This window comes from Chrysochloris asiatica, unplaced genomic scaffold (assembly GCF_000296735.1).
Source record: "Chrysochloris asiatica unplaced genomic scaffold, ChrAsi1.0 scaffold00310, whole genome shotgun sequence".
Lineage (NCBI taxonomy): Eukaryota > Metazoa > Chordata > Mammalia > Afrosoricida > Chrysochloridae > Chrysochloris > Chrysochloris asiatica.
The window spans coordinates 692,616-713,276 of NW_006408828.1; the positions used below are offsets into that span (position 1 = coordinate 692,616).

The 20,661-nt window shown below is 48.9% G+C and overlaps 1 protein-coding gene across 1 annotated transcript; it reads left to right on the forward strand.

The window, feature by feature from the left end:
* Nucleotides 1-10,824: 10,824 nt before the first annotated feature.
* On the forward strand, nucleotides 10,825-18,887 carry ZP1 (zona pellucida glycoprotein 1 (sperm receptor)). Its single transcript, XM_006875040.1, has 12 exons — nucleotides 10,825-11,029; nucleotides 13,036-13,157; nucleotides 13,334-13,682; nucleotides 13,777-13,920; nucleotides 14,695-14,882; nucleotides 14,955-15,052; nucleotides 15,592-15,719; nucleotides 15,798-15,987; nucleotides 16,084-16,225; nucleotides 18,213-18,294; nucleotides 18,417-18,536; nucleotides 18,748-18,887. Exons 1-12 carry the CDS (start codon nucleotides 10,825-10,827, stop codon nucleotides 18,885-18,887), a joined length of 1,908 nt encoding a protein of 635 aa, XP_006875102.1.
* The last annotated feature ends 1,774 nt before the right edge of the window (nucleotides 18,888-20,661 follow it).

Genomic DNA, 20,661 nt, shown 5'->3' on the forward strand with positions numbered 1-20,661 from the left:
AAAATAGAGGGGGAGGGGGGTGAGAACAAAAGCTGAAAGAGAAAGACCTTTCCCCTGGGGCAGATGAGGAGAGAAAGAGCCTAACTCTAGAGTTTACTCCTGAATTCAGACTTCAAGCCTCTTAAACTTTGAGAAATAGATTTGACGTAAAATATATTGAACACTAGTGATCGAATATTGGACGTGGAATAATACCAAGGCATCAGACATAAAGAAACAAAAGGTCATTAAAAGACAGGTTACAAAAAATGAAAAGGCCAAAATGGTATCAGGAGAGTCTCTTGAAACTTGCTTTTAAACATAGAGTAACTAATGTAAACAGAAGGAATGGGAAAGAGAGCTGAACAGAAGATTTCCAAGAGTGAATCGAGAAGACTAAATAAAGTATTGTAATGAAATGCACAAAGACTGAGAGTTGGAAAACCAAAAGGAAAGAACATGTTCAGCATTTTTCATTTGCTGAAAGATCTGAAGAAAAATTCAAGCCTCAGGATGCAAGGTTGAAGGATTCTATGGGCAAAATACTGAATGGTACAGGAAGCATCAAAAGAAGATGGAAGGAATACACAGAGTCTCTGTACCATGTTCATATCCAACCATTTTAGGAGGTAACATATGATTGAGAAGGAATAGTGTAGAAGGAAGCAGTAAAAGTTACACAAAAGGTATTGGAAAAAATAAGCCTCAAAGGATTGATGGATTACCAATTGAAAGATTTCAACAAATGGTTACAATACTGGAAAAACTCACTCACTCATATAGAAGAAATTTGAAAAACAGTTATCTGGCCAACCAGTTGGAAGAGACCCATATTTTGCCCATTCAAAAGAAAGGTGGTCCAATAAAATTGTGGAAATTATTGAACAATATTATTAATATCATCACACACAAGTAAAATTTTGCTTAAGATAATTTAAAAATAGTTGCAGCAGTACATCAACAGGGACCTACCAGAAATCCAAACCAGATTCCAAAGAGGCCATGAAATGAGGGGTATTGTTGCTAATGTCAGATAGATCTTGGCTGAAAACAAAAAATAACAGAAAGATGTTTGCTTGTGTTTTGTTGAGTATGCACAGGCATTCAAATGTGTAGTTCATAACAAACTACAGGCAACATTTTGAAGAATGAGAATTCCAGAACACTTTATTGCATTCATGGTAAGTCTGCCCATAAACCAAGAAGGCAGTTGTTCAAATAGAACAAGGGAATACCGCAGGGTTAAAATCAGGAAAGGTGTGTGGCAGGGCTGAATCTTTTCACCATCTTTACTAAATCTGTATGCTGAACAAATAATCTGAGAAGCTAGGTTATATGAAGAAGAATGCAGCATCAGGATTGGAGGAAGACTCATTAATAACCTGCAGTATGCAAGTGACACAACTTGGCTGCTGAAAGAGGAGAGAGAGGGCTTGAAGTACTTGTTGGTGAAGATCAGAGTCTACAGCCTTCAGTGTGGATTGTACTTCAACATAAATAAAATAAAAATCCTCACAATTGGACCAGTGAACACGATAAATGTAAAAAGATTGAAGTTGTTAAGATTTCAGCTTACTTGGTTCCCCATCACCACCCATAGAAGCAGTCAAGAAATTAAATGATAAGGTGTATTGGGCAAATCTTCTGCAAAAGACTTCTTCTCTTAAAAGATGTCACTTTGAGGACTAAGGTGCACCTGACCCAAGCCATGATATTTTCAGTCACCTCATATGCATATGAAAGTTGAACCAATAAAGAACTGATGCCTTTGAATTATCGTGTTGGTGGAGAATTTTGCCAGAAGAATAAATAGATATGCCTTGAAGAAGTACAGTCAGAAGCAAGGATGGAGAGACTTTGCCATGAATTCTTTGAACATGTTAGGAAAAGCCAGTCCTTGGAGAAAGAAGTCATGTTTGGTACAGAGGAAGGTCAGCAAAAAAGAGGAAGACTCTCAACAGGATGGATTGAGACCTTGGCTTCAATAATGAGCCATGGCAGTGATTGTAAGGACCCAGCAGTGTTTCATTCGGTTATAAAGAGGGTCAGTATGAATTGGAATCCACTTGACAGCACTTAATCACAACAATCAAAATGTATTTGTTTGTTAAAGATACCCCCTTTGTGATAGTTCTGTTATAGCAGCTGAAACCAAGACAACTCCCATCCCTCCCTGCCTTGCTCCCTCACTCCCTGTCATAGTCACCCGAGCTGACCCATGGATGGTCTCTAAGCTGTGTGGACAGTGTTGTGTCGTGGTTAAGCTCAGGGACATAGGGGCAGATTGCCACTGAATCTGGTACTGTCACTTCTTAGATATGGGATCTGGAATGAATAACTTCACAGCAGTAAAACATGAATTCTGGGAAAGTACCCCGTTTGCACAGCCCTGGTATCACAATGGTTAAGTTTGATTGCAAACCAGAAGGTTGGGGGTTTGAATCCACCCAGAGGCTCCACAGAAGAAAGACCTGGAGATCTCCTTATAAAAACGACAGACTAGAAAAACCTCTGAGGGCAGTTCTACTCTGTCACATGGGGTCGCTGTGAGTCCAAATCAAGTCCACAACACCTAACATCCACCAACTATAAACACAGCTCTGCGCCCAGGGCCTCAGGCTTGGGGCCAAACAGAACGTCTGCCCTGGATCTCAGCCCAGTCTCAAACTCCATCAAGCTGTGCCCAACCTCTCACTGCCAGCCCGGCCCTGAAGGCGCTGATCTTCTGGGCAAAGCTCTCATACCCCGAATCCTCCCCAACCCTGTTTCCAATTCTGAAATCCTTGCCAACGCTTCTCTCCACACCCTCCCCTGGAAGATAGCTTATGAAAAGTTAATAAATCAAACCAAAAACCCGACTCCAGACACCAAGTGCCCAAGGCATTTTCTAAAGTCAGCTGTGCTATTTGCTCTTGGTCTAACTCCCACAGTGGATAGGCCTCCAGACACGTACTCAAAGAAACCTGGGTATCACAGCCTCCACGGTGGAGGGTCCCAGCAGTGGAAGCCCGTGGGCAGACCCCGACCGTGTGCCTCTTCCCCCACACTTCCCCCCAGAGCCAGCCCTGAGTCCTCCAAGAAGTGTCTTCACATGAGAAGTAGGGGACCCTGGGTGGGGACTTCCTGGCTGAGAGCCAAGGGCAGGAGTCTTCTTCCAATCAGGAGACACCTACCTGGTTTCCTAGGCTGCTGTATAGTACAAGGACCACATATTCTTTAAAGAACAGAAATTTCTTTTCTCGCAGTTCTAGAGGCTGAAAGTCCAAATCAGAGTCCTGCTGGGATTGATTCCTTCCTTGTTGATAGCCCGGGGTGTTCTTGGTTCCTGGGCTTTGTTACTGTCCTCTTTCTATAACACAGAGGTGATTGGTTTTAGGACCCATCCTACAGCGGGAAAACATTAGCATAACATTAGCATAACAATACTATTTCAAAATAGTATTCTCTCCAGAAGTGTGTTGTTATTGTTGATGTTGTTTTGACTCAGTGACCCTGTATAGGGTTTCCCAGAGACTTTGCGGTTAGCAGGCCAGTGCTTATACTACAGTGCCACTGAGGCTCCTGGTGTAGGGGTCAAGATACCAGGGGCTTTAAAAAGTTGGTAGAAAAATGGAAGGAAGAGATAATGGAATTTTCCATCAACTTTTTGAAACTCACCCCTACTATCCCCTCATATATTTTTGTGTGCTGTGGAGTTCTGACTCATAGTGACCCTGTATAGGGTTTCCGAGGCTGTCAATCTTTATGGGAACAGAAAGCCTCCTCTTTCTCCCTCAGAGCAGCTGGTGGACTTGAACTGCTCACCTTGCGGTCACCAGCCCAACATGTAACCCACCAGGGCTCCTCCTGAGACGGAATCTAAGAAGGTGGAGGCCTCTGGGGCATCAGGCCCTGTGCTGGGAAGCTGGGACCTCTGGAAGGTTCTAGATGGACTCAGGTGATTCTCTGAGTTGCATCAGAATCACCTGGAGATCTGCTGAAAACCCAGGTTGCTTGGCCTGCCCCAGGGCGTCTGATCCAGCAGGACTCGGTGGAGCCAGGGGCTGCTGCTGCTGCTGATGATGATGATGATGCTGGTCTAAGGTGTGGGGCCCTTGGGGTTGATGGGCTGGGGGGAGCCATGTGCAGTAGTGTGGGTGGGGTAGACAGCAGGACTTTCGGTTGAGGGGCTCCTCTCTCCAGACCTGCCTTGAAGATTTAAAGGATATAATACCTAAAGATCTCAGCTCTGAGTCTGGGCACCGCACAGGCCAGCTGCTATCTTACAACTTCTGTTGTCTGTGCTGATGCTGAGCTGAGGCTATCCCTGGGGCTGGGCCTCACCAGGCAGAACAGCAAGAAGGGAGGAGGGCTCTGTCCTAGCTGCCAGGGTCTCCTTACAGATCACTGCCAGGCCATCTCTGCATCTCTGTACCTACCACCACAGACGAGACAAAGCTCTGCTGCCTGTAAGAGCTGTTAGATGCATAACCTCGGCATTCAAGGCCTCTGCTGGTCCAACCACACTTCTACCAGTGCCTGCACCACCTCCCTGTGGGCAGAGCTACCCCATCCATTCACTATCGTTAGCTACCTTTGTGCCTTTGCACATGCTATAGTTACTGCCAGGAACACTTAGTCCCCTCCCCTATTTGAGAAACTCGATTATATGAAGAAAAATGTGTCATTGGTGTTGGAGGAAGACTCATTAACAACCTGCGATATGCAGATGATACAATCTTGTTTGCTGAAAGTGAAGAGGACTTAAAATACTTACTGATGAAGATCAAAGACCACAGCCTTCAGTATGGGTTACATCTCAATGTAAATAAAGATGATAAAAATCCTCACCTCTGGAGCAATAAATAACATCATAATCAATGAAGAAAAGACTGAAGCTGTCGAAGACTTCATTTTGCTCAGATCAACCATCAACACTCATGGGAGCAGCTGTCAAGAAATCAAACGACTTACTGCATTAGACAAATCTGCTACACAAGACCTCTTTCAAGTGTTGAAGAATAAAGATGTTAGTTTGAGGACTAAGGTGCTCCTGGCCCAAGCCATGGTATTTTCAATAACCTCATATGCATGTGAAAGTTTGAAAGTGAATAAGGAAGACCACAGAAGAATTGATGCATGTGAGCTATAGTGTTGGAGAAGGAGATTAAAGGTACCACACACTGAAACGCCAAAAGAACAAATCAATCAGCTCTTAGAAGCCAGGATGGCCAGACTTCGTCTCTCATACTTTGGACATATTACCAGTCCCTGGAGAAGGACATCATGCTTGACAAAGTGGAGGGGCAGTGAAAAGAGGAAGCCCCCCAATGAGATGGATTGGCACAGTGGCAGCAACAAGGGGCACAAGCAGAGCAAAGACTGTGAGGTTGGCACAGCACTGAGCGATGTTTTGTTCTGTGTACATAGGGTCACTATGAGTCGGTACTGACTCGACAGTGCCTAACAACTCATCCTGCAATCAAGAAATCCAACAATGTATTACAGTGGCCAAATCTGCTGCAAAAGACCTCTGTAAAAACGAGCAAAGATTAGTTTGAAGACTAAGGTGCACCTGGCTTGGTGTTTTCAGTCACCTCATATGCCCGTGAAAGTTAGTGAATAAGGAAGACTGGGAACGAATTGATGCATTTCAATTATGGTGCTGGAGAAGGCTGCTGAAAACGCCATGACTGCCAAAAGAACACGTGAACCCAAATCCAAACCCACTGTCATTCTTCGAGTCTATTTCAACACGCAGCAACCCTGTATAGGTTTACAGGAGCAGACAGCCTCATCTTGCTCTCTTGGAGCAGCTGGTGGGTTTGAACTGCCAACCTTGCAGTTAGCAGTTCAGTGCTTATGTCCCAGCACCACCAGGGTTCCTGGTACCATTGAAAAGGAGACTTGGTGATGGTACATGGCTAGGACCCGTGGAAGCAGTTCTGCTGTATTCTGTATGGCTGTTTTGAGTTGGAATCGACTTGAAAGCAGTGGGTGTGGTTTCGGATTAGAACAGTTGAGGGAGCAGACCAAGGTCTCTCTGTGCCATAGGTCCCAGATGAGCTTCTTCCCTCTGGCCCTGCCTTAGCAAGCACGGTTTCCACGCTCCTTTCTGGCCTCTGCAAAGTCAATCAAACAGGAAGTCAGACGCACGGCAGGAAGTGGGTGTGACCACCCTCGACTTCTCCATCCTCCAGCCCCTTACTCAGGAGACCCTCGAGTTGCCTATACACAACAAAGGGAAGAGGGGCCTACATATAGCCCCAGGTGACATCTTGTGGGAGGTCTGGCTTTTGCTCACTGGAGCTACTGTCTCCTCACTTGGTCAATAAAAACCTCTCATGGTCTGGCCCCACCTGGGCCTCCACCTTCATTTCTGCTGCTCCCTAGTAAAGCTTGTCATTAGTCAAGTCTTTACTACTGCCTCCGCCACCATGTACTCACCAGGCTGTCTCTGCCCTTGCTTATGCTGGGAATACCATTTCTTCCCTTGGACTACTGGTGAACTCCTATTCATCCTTCAAAACCCTAGCCAGAGGTCACCTCCTCTGGGAAGACTTTGCTGATCCTCTCAGACAGACCCACCCTCCCACATCTCTACCTCACTTTGCATACCACCATGCTTGCCCACTTTGGGGAGCACAAAGGTAGCTTGATGAATAACAGCAAAACTGAGTAGAGTGCCTGACACCTTGGGAATGACCCTATAAATGAGTCTCCAATATTGGACCCCCAGAGGTCCCTTAGTTCCTCAGTGACCCATTCTGGATCCATGGTTACCCATAGCCTGGGCTGGTTCTCTCAGGCTCCATTTTACACCTGTGATGGGTACCACCTTGGGGACTAAGAACTTTCAAATAGGAAGGAAAACAAGAAGCTGGGCCCTGCACTGGGCTCAGGCTTGTGAATATGCCTGTTAACACTCATGAGAGGCAAAGTTCACGCTACCAAAAAAAAAAGAAGAACTCCAGTGAAAAAATGTAGAAAGAATTATGGAATTAGCGAACTACCACTTGGCATCCACCCCAGGAGTGGGAGGATGCTTAATGAGTAAACAGGATGATTACATAATCCCAAATTACATATGTTCCCACGAGATACGTATCAGTTACAGAGGGAAACACAGTAACTGTACAGTGAAAAAACTTGGCCACATCACGAGTACTAGGACAAACCAAGGCCTACTGCCTCCTCATAGGATGTGCTAAGGATGACACAGAGTCATTCCTGGAGCGAACTGTCAAAACATCACAGAGGAAACTCCAGACAAGCCTTAAAGGGAGGGCCATTCTGCAAAACAACTATCCTGTACACTCCCAAACCATCACAGGCATGAAGACTTGTGATTAAGTTCCATCCAGTCCACTCACTGTGACCCCATGTGACAGAGCAGAACCGCCTCCTATATAGTTTCATAGAGAGAGAATTTTCCAGACTAGATAGATAGCATCTCACCAGACATTTTTCCCACAGAGCTGCAGGGTGGGTTTGAACCACCAACCTTTTGGTTAACAGCTGAACTCTCAACCCTGCGCCATCAGAGTGTCTATCTCACACTGGAGGAAGTAAAGAGACACAGCAAACACTTGGATCAGATCCCAGATTGGGGGGGCTGTTGTTGTTGTTGTTGTTGTTGTTGTCAGGTGCCATCAAGTCGGTACCGACTCATAGCGACCCCATGCACAGCAGAACAAAACAATGTCCGATCCTGGGCCAACCTCACTACCGCCGCCACACTTGAGTCCATCAATGATGCCACCTGGCTGATCCATCTCGTTGGGGGTCTTCCTCTTTTTCTCTGACCCTCCACCTTACCCAGCATGACATCCTTCTCCAGCGACTGTTTCCTCCAGACAATATGTCCAAAGTAGGAGAGACGAAGCTTAGCCATCCTGGCCTCCAAGGAGCACTCTGGCTGCACTCCTTCCAAAACAGATCTATAGGTTATTTTGGCAGTCCATGGCACTTTCAGTATTCTCCTCCAACACCACAACTCAAAGGCATCAATTCTTCTACGGTCTTCCTTATTCACTGTCCAGCTTTCGCATCCATATGAGGTTATTGAAAATACCATGGCTTAGGTCAGGTACACCTTAGTCCTCAAGCTGACATCTCCGCTCTTCAACACTTGAAAGAGGTCTTGTGTAGCAGATAAAAAAACAACCTTGTTCTCTTTTGCTACAATTGTCATTCTTAGGATAATTGGCCCAAACTGAATAAGGTTTGTAGATTAGACCGTAGCACTATATGAATGTAGACTCCCTGATTTTGATGGTTTCACTGTGGCTACTTGTTCTTTAAAAACGACACACAAACTTAGGGACAAAGGGAAATCATGTCTACAACTAACTTTCAGGTCACATAGAAAAAAAAAAAAATTGTGTGTGTGTGTGATTAGTCCCTTCAAGTTGGCCCCCAATTCATGGAGACCTCACGCACATCCCAACTTACGCTCACCAGAGCTGCAGGCTCCCCGTGATCTGGTGAGAACTGTCTACTGAGGTCCACAGTGTTTTCTCTGACTGGTTTGCAGAAGGAGGTCACCAGCTCTTCCTAGGTTGTCTTAGTCTGAAAGCTTGGCTGAACATTTTCTAGCATCATAGGAACACACCAGTTTCCACTGGCAGAAGAGCAGTGGTTACACATGAGTTGTATTAGCCAGGAATCAAATCATCTGTGTACATACAGTTCACACAGACACACACAGAAAATAAATGTAAAAAAGAAATTAACAGCTAACGTTTGGGGAAATTGAGTGAAGAATGTTGTTATTGTTATTAAGTGCCGTCGAGTCAGTTCTGACCCATAGCGACCCTGTACAGGGTTTCCGAGGGTGTAAATCCTTACGGGAGTAGACAGCCTCATCTTTCTCCCACGGAGCGGCTGGTAGTTTCGAACCGCTGACCTTAAGGTTCGCAGCCTGATTCGTAACCACTACGCTACCAGAGCTCTAGATAAGAATAATTTTCTGTATGTCTGAAATTACTTTCAAAATAGAAAGTTAAAGCTGTTTCCATTGTCCCTGGGTAAAAGTCCACTTCACTAGCATATTTCTCCCTCTCGTCTCCTCTCCTCCCCATTCTGGCCCATTCTTTCCTCTCCAGCAATCCCTGCCAACTTGAAGTTTATCATTTCCTGGACCCTTCTACTCTGCTACTGAGAATGCCTGCTCTCCCCAGATTCCCTCTGTCTCAGTTCATTATGGAGTCCCTGAGGGATACAAATGATTAACAGGCTCCACAGTTAACCAAATGTTGGAGATTTTAATCCATCCTGAGGGACCTCAGAAGCAAGCCCTGGTAATTTAAAAAAGCCAGCCATTGAAAACTCTACAGAGCTCAGTTCTACTCTGACATACGTGGGGTCTCCATGAATTGGAGTTGACTCATGCTGACCCCGACCACCACCTCCTCCAGCTCTGGGCTAGGCACCTCTCTCCACACAATTCCCCAAATCCCACTATGCTTTCTCCATCAGTTCTGGTCACAGCGATTGTTCATCATTAGCGCTGAATCATGATCACGTGTAATTCATTACACACATTGATCTTTTTCATTTACGTCTTGTCAATGCTGTGAGGTCAATTATATTTGTCCCCATGTCTCTTATGGAAAACCCAATGCTCAGAAACATAAAAATGTCCCAGGACATAGCTAGAAAATGGTAGCAGTTGAACTAGAAGCAAATGTTTGACTCTCAAAAGTCACATGCCCTTCCTTCTGCTATAAATTATAGCGAGGGCTGGCCACTGACCCTGCTGAGCTCGGACTCCACCAGGCCTTGAGCCAGGCACTTCCTGAATCAGTGTCATGAATGGGGGTCCCAAGGGTCCCTCCCTCAGAGGGTAGTTAGTTGTGCAGATGCAACAAGCTAATTAATACCAGCAAGGCCCTGGCACTGTGCCTGGCGTGGAGAACGCTGCTTCCTGGAGTCTCTAGTGGATTGGACGGTGTCTCCACAAAATGTGCTGTGAATCCTAACCTCTAGGTTTAAACTACAAGGTCGGCAGTTCAAATTCACCAGCTGCTCCTCAGAAACCTATACAGAGTCGCTGTGGAAACCAACTCAGCTGCACTTAACAATTGCCTCTAAGTCAGTTCCGACTCATAGAGAGTCTGTATAGGTTTCTGAGGAGCGGCTAGTGAGTTTGAATTGCTGACCTTGCAATTCAAACCGACCTTGAGGTGGAAAGTTTATCCTATGGCATCATACCAGGACACCTAGCGGTTAGCTAATTATACCTTCCAAGGACTCATCTATTAGGAACAGCTATTGTCATAATCACTCAATTAATTCTGAGGCAACCTCAGTGAGAGGGCTCTACTGTGCTTACTCACCTCTCTCCCCATGTGACTGAGAGCTCTCCAGAGCAGGGCAGTCTCCTGGCCTTGTTCTGCGGGCTCCTAAAGCCTCACAAGACGAGGGAGTAAACTAACAGGGCTGCTGCTGGACCACACATGGCTGGCCCGGCAGAGAGGGGTTGGTCAGGGTTCTGGGAGAAGGGATTGCCTGTAGTCTTAAAGCACATTTCCTAGAACATTCCTCCTTCCCAGGTGGAATCACTCCTGAGCAGGCTTCCAGGCTGTTCCCAGCCCACAGCTGTGAGGCCGGAAGCAGGGGTAAGGGACTAAGAGCAGGTTTCAGACCAGTCCTTCAGGGCCCTCAGCCCAGAAAGAGCCTTCCCTGCTTTGGGGCAGGAGTTTCACTACAGCCCCTGGTAGCCAGGTGGGCCTCCTCAGGTGGAGCCACTCTAGCCTCAGAGGTGCACACCTGCCCCTCTAGCTATAAGTCCTGGGCCCTTACCTGGCAGTTGGGAGTAGTGTTATGGGGTCTGTGCTGTGCCTGGGGGTAGGGGTTCTAGCCATGGCCTGGGGTCGCTGTGCGGTCCTGCTGCTGTTGGTGGTGGTGGCAGCGGCGGTGGCAGCCACTCTAGAGCCAGGGCTGGGTCAGCAGACACAGACGGAGCCTGGTCTTACAGGCTTGAGACACAGCTACAACTGTGGGGCCCAGAACATGCAACTGTGGGTGCTCCCCAGACCCGGCAGGGCCGTGCGTTTCAAGGTGGTGGGTGAGTCACTGCTGGAAGAGTCCCCATCACCTCCCTACCATTCCCCCACCCACCCACACCTTTCCTTTAGCCCTAGCTCTCAGACCTCAGGTGGCCTCAGGGAATGGAGACCCTGTTCTAAGCAGGAGGAGGAAAGCAGAAAGTTTCCCAGGGCCCTGGGGGTGAAGTGATTTCACTTCCCTGGTAACCAGTGACACTTGTGTGTCTAACATCACTGTGGCAAGAATCCCCTGGCCTCCTTGTTTTGGTTTTGTGGCTCTGAATCCACTAGGGGCCCAGTGCACTGGGGTTCCATTAGTTTGACTGCTAACTGAAAGGTCCACAGTTCGAACCCACCAGCAGCTCCATGGGAGAAAGACGTGGAATCCTGTGGACCACAGTCCACTCTGTCCCATGCAGTCACCATGAGTTAGAATTGACGCAGGGGAGCTGGTTTAATGTGGGGAACTGGACTCTCATGGAAATTAAAGGAGGCCCTGTAAGGAAGGCCCTAGGCTTGGGGCCCGGATAGTCGGCACTCGGTGAGTGAAGCGTTTGGCTGAGAACTGAAAGATCAGCTGTTTGAAGCCACCAGCCACTCCTTAGGAGAATGAGGCTTGCTGCTCCCATAAAGAACACAGTTTCAGAAGCTTGATGGAGCAATTCTACTTTATGGGTTCGCTATGAATCAGAACCAACTCAATGGTAGCGAATTTAGTTTGGTGGGTTTGAGTGTTACTGTAATAAAACACCACAAACTGGACTTTAAATGGTAGAAATGTATTGTCACATAGTTTCAGAGACCTGGATGGCAACAGGGCTATGGGCCTTGGGAAGTCTCTCAGCGTCTGGTAGACCCAGCATTCTTTGGTTTGTAGATGCAGCCAGTCTTTTCTCTGTCTCCTCTTTTATAAGAACACTGCTCAGATGGGGTTAGAGTACCCCTACTCCAGTATGAGGAGTCCTGCTGTGGGCAAATGCGTCAGACTGCAAAGCTGTTTGAACTGCAAGGTCAGCGGTTCAAGCTCACTAGCTGCTCCTTGGAAGCCCGGTACAAGGTCACTATGGGTCGGAATCGACTCAGGGGCACTTAACAACAACAACAACTCCAGTATGACTTCATTCAAGCTGGTAACATCTTCAAAGACCCTATTTCTAAGCAAAGCCATGTTCACAGGTTCACGGATTAGCACATCATATCTTTGGGGAGATAACGCCATTCAATCGGGGCCAGGACTCCCAATTGATGCCAAGTCTGTTTGTTCCACAACCCATACTGTGAACACAAGAGCTCTGGTGGTCATGGCCTGAGGTGGAGAAGGAGGCTATAGGTTTGGAACGGATTCAGATCTGTCCCTTCGAAGCTCTGTGATCTTGGGTGATTGATCTGACCTCTGTTAAGCCTCTATTTCCTCTATAAAATGGGAGAGGACCCAATCTTGCCAAGTAGACTGCACAGGAGTGTATGGGGTGAGCCGCACACCAGAGGATGCCTTGATTGCTTAGGGCTGGCAGGGTAGTGAACACCCTCCCAAGTAGTTGCAACAGCCAGTAAACCTGCCAACAGGCTCAACTTTTTCTAAAAAAAACTACCCCAGGTTTGAATCCTCACTGTGAGCACCTGAGAAAGCTCAGTCCCTCTGAACCTCACCTGCCTCGTTTCCAGCAGGAGGTAGATAACAAAGCTCAAAACAAAACATCCAACTACCACCAGAGACCCATTTTGTCCCTTCTCAGTTCATTGCACTCTTCCTGCCCTGCCCAGGCCCTTCCCTATTGTTTGGGCTCAACAGGGTACCTTAGCTAGAAAGATCTTGAGACCAGCTGAAGCCGGCCATCACCTCACAGATCTGGAAACCAACCAGAGAGGGGAAGGGACTTGCCCAAAGACACATAGCAAGTTGGTAGTGAAACTGAAGCTGGAACCTAATCTTCTGCCTCCTGAGCAGGGGATTCTTCTCACCAGACCCCACCCAATACACTTGGACTTCACCCTTCAGCCACTCTGACCTTTCTCTCCCCACCAGATGAATTTGGAAACCGTTTTGATGTGAACAACTGCTCCATCTGCTACCACTGGATCACCTTCAAGCCTCAGGGGGCCGTGGTCTTCTCTGCTGATTACAAAGGCTGCCATGTGCTGGAGAAGGTAAGGCCGGCTGGGAATGAGTGTGGCCTAACCTAGTGTCAGGCTGGCAAGGCCCCATGTGAAGCCCAAGGTCACTCAGTGGGCTGGTGGGTGCGGGAGAGCCAGGCCTGCATGCAGGCACTCCAGTGCAGTGCGGCTCGGCTCTCCAGGGTCCCTGCTCTCCCGCTCCCCTGCAGGATGGCCATTCCTACCTCACGGTGGTTGTAGAAGCTCTGCTACCTGATGGCCGAGTCGAGGCCACACAAGATGCCACCCTGATCTGTCCCAAGCCTGATGGTTCCTGGACTCTGGACTCCCACCTGGTGCCACCCACCCTATCTTCACTTTCTCCTCCTCATAGTCCTGCCCTCAGCCCCTCCCCTGGCCCCAACCATGCCTTTCCCAGTCCACTGTATCCAGATCACAGCTCCATCCCTCTAACCCCTGCCTCTTCATCCTGGGGACCTGGACCCACAGACTCCTCCCTGGCTCCATCCCAGCAGAGCATGCTGGGACATGGGGATGTTGACAAGTCAGCTTACATAGGTACGTGGGACTTGGCTGGGTGTACCAGTCATCTCGGTCCACACCTGCCTGGCCATCTCCTCCTTCTGTCCTCACCACGTCTCCCCAATCCTAGGTAACTACCTGACCCAAGAGCAGTGTAGAGTGGCCTCTGGACACATCCCTTGCACAGTGATGAGAAACTCAAAGGAAGGCTGTCAGCAGGCTGGCTGCTGCTATGACAACACCAGAGAGATTCCATGTTACTATGGAAACACAGGTACAGTCATCTGTGGTCCAGGTGCCCTGGAGCCTGGAGCATTAAAGAGAGTTATCTTATCCCAAGTGGCTACTGATACTTGGCCTAACATCCCACTCCTAGAAGGGCCTGACTCCCAGAACGGAGTACAGGAAAAGATCTTTGCAGAGGGTGATCCCACATCCCAACTTATTCTATGATTGTCTCTGGGAGCTGTTAAGAACACTCCCCTTCAAACAGTGAAGCACTTAGCTACTAACTGAAAGGTTGGCAGTTTGAATCCACACAGAAGGTGCCTCAGAAGGTCACAGCCATTGAAAACCCCATGAACACAGTTCTACTCTGGCACACATGGGGTTACCAAGAGCTCTGATTGGCCCAGTGGTAACTGATTTGGATTGGTTTGCTTTTAGATCTAGAACATCCTGATTCAGATGAGAAATTATATGATCCTAGTGTTACTACATGGAGTCTGGGTGTGGTGCTGTAAGATAAGCACTGGACCACAAGGCCAGCAGTTCAAACTCACCAGCCAACCCTCGGAAACCCTACACAGGGTCACTATGAGTTGGAACCGACTAGGTTTTCTATGAGTTGGAACATAACAACATGACAACTTTGAACACACAGTTTGGCCTTTTTCTTCCACGGATGACAGAAATGGAGTCTGGTGAAGGTTTCCTTAGGCTCACAATGGTGGGATGTTGATTTGTTCTCTAGCCCCTCTCCCCCTGGGCTGGACAAACACGAAGCCCTACGTTCCTGATTTACTTTTCCGATCTGCCTCTATCCCAGCTACTGTCCAGTGCTTCAGAGACGGAAACCTCATCCTGGTGGTGTCCCAAGAAACAGCCTTGGTGCACAGGATCACGCTGGCCAACGTCTACCTGGCCTACGCCCCCACCAGCTGCCCCCCTTCCCAGAAGACTGATGCCTTTGTTGTCTTTCGATTCCCTCTTACCCACTGTGGAACCACAGCCCAGGTAGGCGTGGGGACTGGGGTGGTGCCTGATCCCTCCCTAGGGACAGCCTCACCCAGCTGTCCTCTCCCACAGATTGTTGGCAACCAGCTCATCTATGAGAACCAGCTGGTGTCAGACATGGACATCCGAATGGGACCCCGGGGCTCTGTCACATGGGATGGGGCCTTCAGGTGAGATGGAGCCCTCCTTAACAGGCGGGGCTGTGGGCTTGGGCCTGGGGATGCAGATGGAAAGTTGGAGCGAGCAGGTGTTTGAATCACCTGGCTGTGTGGCCTTAGACTCTGGGCTTACTCTTCCAGTCTCTACTTCCTCAAGTACTAAATGTAAAACACAGTTCCCGTTGAGTTGATTCCAACTCACAGTGACCTAGCGACCCCACATGCCCAGAGGAGGACTATGGTCCATACGGATGTCAAGGCTGAGGCCGGACCTTTCTTGGTGCTTCAGGGTGGGTTTAGTAGTCAAGTGCTTAGCCATTTGTGCCACCCCGGGCCTCCCCTCAACAGATGGGCAGGGAGGAGGAATAATGGTGTGAGGGCGCAGGAAGACCTTCGTGGGAGGCACCTGCCTTGGCAGTGATGCTCATCCCCCTGTGACCGACACCCCACTGCTGGACGACTTGCTCCCACATCCATGGCTAGGGACCCAGCTCATTCACTCACTGGGCTGCTGATGCTGTCTCCTCCCACCCTCTGCACTTGACCTTTAGGCTTCACGTCCGATGTGTCTTCAATGCCAGTGACTTCCTGCCCATCCAGGCATCCATCTTCCCACCCCCACCACCTGGCCCCCTGCACCAGTCTGGTCCCCTACGGCTGGAGCTCCGGATCGCCAAGGGTATGGGGCCCCAGCTTTCTCCTTCTGCTCCTGCCTCCCTGCACAGCCTTCTGGAACTCATGTACCCTTTCCTTGCAGACAAGACCTTCAGCTCCTTCTATGGGGAGGATGACTACCCCATCTCAAAGCTGCTCCGAGAGCCAGTCCACGTGGAGGTCCGGCTCCTGCAGAGGGCAGACCCTAGCCTGGCCCTCATGCTGCACCAATGTTGGGCCACACCTGGCCCCAACCCCTTCCAGCAGCCTCAGTGGCCCATCCTGTCAGACGGGTAAGGGGCAGTGGGTGCCTGAGCTACTCAGGGGCTCTGTCCATGTCCCTACCCCTGCCTGTCCAAGCCATGGGCACCTTGTTCTCTCCTTCCCAGGTGCCCTTTTGACAGTGATGGCTACAGAACCGAGATGGTGGCCTCAGACCAAACACTGCCCTTCCCGGCTCATCACCAGCGCTTCACTGTGGCCACTTTCACCTTTCTGGACAGGGGCTCCCATAAGGCCCTCAGGGGACCGGTAAGGAAACATGGTGCTGCTCTGCCAGGTCCTCAGCTGCTAAATGGGGATAATTTGGGCACTGAGTCCCAGCAGGCGCTGCGGATTGTAGACAAAGCCACCAGGATGGATTTGACTTGAGAGGTATATAAATGAGGAGAATACAAGGAACAGTGTGGTGCAGCAGGCTGGTGTGACGCTGTGGGTTAATGCGTCACACTGCAAAGTCATCTGAACTGCAAGGTTCAAGCTCACCACCAGCTCCTCAGAAACCCTATACAGGGTCACTAAGGGTCGGAATCGACTTGATGGCATACTTAACAACAACAATTAGACTGTCAGCCAAAAGACTGGAGTTTTGAGTCCACCAGGAAGTGTTTTTAAAGAAAAGCCAGATTACTTCCAGAAAAGCCAGGCAATAAAAACTCTGTGGAGCACAGTTCTTTGACTCACATTGAGCCACCATTGTACATCTCTGTTGTACAAATGGGAGTGAGAGCTGTACGCACAGGGCCAGGCCTCTGGTTAATCCAGAGTCAGCCTGGAGACAAATCGAGGGAGGAGAGAAGATAGAGTGTGGGTGCAGTCAGCACTAAATCTGCACAGCAGTCACGGTAGCCTTGATTCATAGTCTAGAAATAAAGATTGTTCAATGTAAATATGCGCTTGATTTTTATAACTTGGCAACTTCCCCATTCAATAACGTGGCTAAATTTAGAGTCCATTCATCTAGGTTCTCGACATAATACACAAATGGTCACATATGGTCACGTACTACTGCACATTTGTTCTGGAGAACAATCCATCAGATCTGTCACATTAATATGTTGTTGTTAAGTGTGCTGTTGAGTCAGTTCCAACTCATAGTTGTTCCAAACTCCTGTACAGGGTTTCCAAGGAGCAGCTGGTGAGTTTGAACTACCGACTTTGGTGTTCAAACTGACCTTGAGGTCAAGTGCTTATCCTATGATGCCACACCAGGACTCTTCACACTCATATTGCCGTTGTTAATAAATGCTGTCGAGTCAGTTCTGACCTTTAGCGACTCTATAAGGATTTCTAAGGAGCGACTGGTGAGCTTGAACTGCCGACCTTGTGGTTCAAACTAACTTTGCAGTCCAGGGCATTAGCCCACAGCGCCACAACAGGACTCACCACACGAATATGTACAGATCTGAATATAATTTTAAGTAGCTGCTTAGCACTTGTTACCCATTTCTACAGAGCTGATGCTGATTTACAACACACTTATAGGCCAGGCTAAAACTGTCCCAGAGGATTGTTAAGGCTGTAACTTCTACACAAGAATACTGTCAACATCTTTTGCCTATAAAGTGGCAGTTGGGTTTGAACAGTCAAACTTTCAGTTAGCAGTCGAGTGCTTAACCACCATGCCAGTAGGGCTCCTGTGATGGATGGCTTCATTCTTAGTTGTATGCTTCTTCCTGAGCCGAGATGCTAGCCTGTTCAACAAAGGAGCATTTGTTGATAGAGCCAGCTTCTCTGCCTTCTCTGGGAGCTGTCCCTGGCATTGTTTCTGGGAGCAGAGGTTATGTCTCCTGGCAGACCTTTCCCACTGGTGCCACCTGGAAGCCTGGTGGCACATGGACTAGCCTCTGTGCCTGTGCTGGAGGTCAGGAAGAAAGAGAGACAGTCATCTGCTTTACTGAAGCGGGGTCAAGACCCCGCCTCCGAATGGGAGCTGCCCAGGGAGGCTCTGCTACCCAGGGCTCAAGTGAAAGGGCAGAGTTTTCCCTGAAGACTTGGACTTGGGGAAGGGAGGATGACAAGGGAGGATGACAAAAGAATTCTAAACAGGAATGCCAAGTGTATGGCTTTGTAGCTGTGTGTGGCAGCAGTCTTGGCCTGTCGGGTCAATGTGCCTGAATTCTTCCCTGCCTGTTTGCTGGCAGCAGAGTGTTCTGGGATTCCAGTCTTGGGTCCCCTTCGTGGTCCATCCTGGCCAGTGGCACTGGCCCCTTTCCTGACCGGTGTCTCTTACCACCAGGTCTACTTCTTCTGCAGCTCATCTGTCTGCCACCCCTCGGAGCTGGAGACGTGCTCCATGTCGTGTAGCCCCGGGACTGCCCGTGAGTCTGGTCTGGGAGGGGAGAGAAATGGGGGTCTTTGTTCTTTCACATTCCCAAGAGCCCCCTCTGGATTCTGGGCCACAAAGTCTGGAGACCCACGGTAACCTCTCTTCCCTGGACAGGACGGAGGCGGTTCTCAGGTGACCACAACAACACAGCCAGGCCCTGGGATATCGTGAGTTCACCGGGGCCAGTGGGCTTTGAGGATGTTAGCGGGCAGCTGCCTACCCAAGGGCCCACAGGTAGGAGAGCCTGGGTGTCCTCCCCAAAAGGTGATGACAATGCAGAAGGGTTGGGGCGGGGGAGCATCAGTCCAGTGAAGGCAGGAGATGTGGGACAACCATGTTCAGTGAAGAACTGAATGCAGACAGACCCCATGGGTTCAACTCGTCTGGGGTGGTCGCAAAGGCCTGGTACAGCCCTGAGGTCCCTCAAACCACGTCTTTCTGGCAGGCTCCATGAGGAACTCTAGCTCCGAGCTTCTCTGGGTGGTTCTTCTTCTGCTGGCTGTTGTCCTGTTCCTGGGGGTTGGCATCTTGGTGGGTCTGAGCCAGGCCTGGGCTCGGAAGCTCCAGAAAGGCAGCAAAGGGTGAACGGACTCAATAAACCATTGTTTCAAATTTCCTGGGAGCAGCTGTGGTACTTACTGATAACGGGGACAGGATTCTTGCTTGTCCTAGAACGTGTCCCTTGGAGTTGGCTTTTAAATGAGTGACCTCTTACATATACTTGCTGGATGCTAGACCCTGGGCTGGGCTGCGCAGAGCTGAGTGCCTCCCCAGACTGAGGGTGGGAGATTACTTCTCAACAAGGAAAGGAGGAACAGGAAGGTGATGGCCCAGCAGGGACTTGTGACATGTCCCTTGTTGTTGTTAGGTGTCATTGAGTTGGTACCAACTAGACTTATAGCAACACTATGCACAAAAGAATGAAACATTGCCCAGTCCTGGGCCAACTTCACTATTGTTGCCACACTTGAGCCCATTGATGCTGCCACTTTGCCAACCCATCTCGTTGGGGGTCTTCCTCTTTTTCTCTGACCCTCTACCTTACCAAACATGATATCCTTTTCTAGTGACTCCTCCCTCCTTGACAATATGTCCGAAGTATGAGAGACGAAGTTTGGCCATCCTGGCCTCCAAGGAGCACTCTGGCTGCACTTCCTCCAAACACACACCTTCAATCTTTTCTCCATTGATAAGAATGTTGTTTATTGGTCCAGTGGTGAGGATTTTTGTTTTCTTTACATTGAGATGCAATCCATACCGAAGGCTGTGCTCTTTGATCTTCATCAGTAAATATTTTAAGTCCTCTTCACTTTCAGCAAGCAAGGTTATATCCTCTGCATGTTGCAGGTTGGTAATGAGTCTTCCTCCAATCCTGATGGGTCACATTTTTCTTCATATAAACCAGATGTTCAGATTATTTGCTTAGCATACAGGTTGAATAAGTATGGTGAAAGAATACAACCCTGTCGCACACTTTTCTTAATTTTAAACACTTCAGTGTTCCCATGTTCTGTTTGAACAACTGCCTCTTGATCCATGTACAGATTCCTCATGAGCACAATTCAGTGTTCTGGAATACTCAGCCCCCAAATCCTCCCCCTGCATGGCGGCCTCATGGATAAGAGGTATCCAGAGGTCCCAGGGCCTAGAACAAATCCAGAGTTGAAGGAACTCCTCATGGTCCCCCGCTCGGAGCCTACCAGCCTGCCACAGAAGGTTCCGGGCTAGACCCTGGGCCTCTCGGAACATGTTCTAACAGGAATGGCACAGGCTGAGATCACACCTGCTACAACTACATGGCCACCTGATAGGTCAGTACTGGTGCTGGCTCTGCTGCTGACCCATCTGGTTGGATATGAATGGGCCTCATCTCTGTTTTGGCAGCAAAGGCCTTTTTGATCTGCTCTGTAGATCTTCAAGGCTAAGCATTGTAAAGAGTTCAGTCCCTCAGGGACAAGGGTGGGAGCCTGAACTTGGCTTCAGACAGTATCTGGGCTGACGGGTAGGGAGCTAAAAAGCTCAGCCAGCCCTCAGCTCCAGCCTCACGCCATCTCTTCGGTTGTCCAGTGCTCCAGTTGTCTGTTACTACTGGTTCCTGAAGAACCCATCCAGGATGAAATGATGCCTACTCCCATGCAGTCCCCATGACTGCTTGTAGATAGAACCATCTTGACCCACAGGGTTTCCATTGGCTGATCTTATGTATTTTTAGAAAACCCCCAGGTCTTTCTTCCTAGTCTGTCCAGAAGCTCTGATTAAATCTATTCAGCATCACAGCCACACACAAGTCTCCATGGACAGATGAGTGGTGGTTGCTTATGAGGTACACTGGCTGGGAATCGAGCCCTGTCTCCCAGTG

What these genes read in the sequence shown, in the direction of transcription:
- ZP1 (XM_006875040.1), top strand. Translation starts at nt 10,825, where the DNA reads ATGGCCTGGGGTCGCTGTGCGGTCCTGCTGCTGTTGGTGGTGGTGGCA. An exon ending in CGTGCGTTTCAAGGTGGTGG is followed by an intron (nt 11,030 to 13,035) that starts GTGAGTCACTGC and finishes TCTCCCCACCAG; the next exon opens with ATGAATTTGGAAACCGTTTT. An exon ending in GGAGCTCCGGATCGCCAAGG is followed by an intron (nt 15,720 to 15,797) that starts GTATGGGGCCCC and finishes CTTTCCTTGCAG; the next exon opens with ACAAGACCTTCAGCTCCTTC.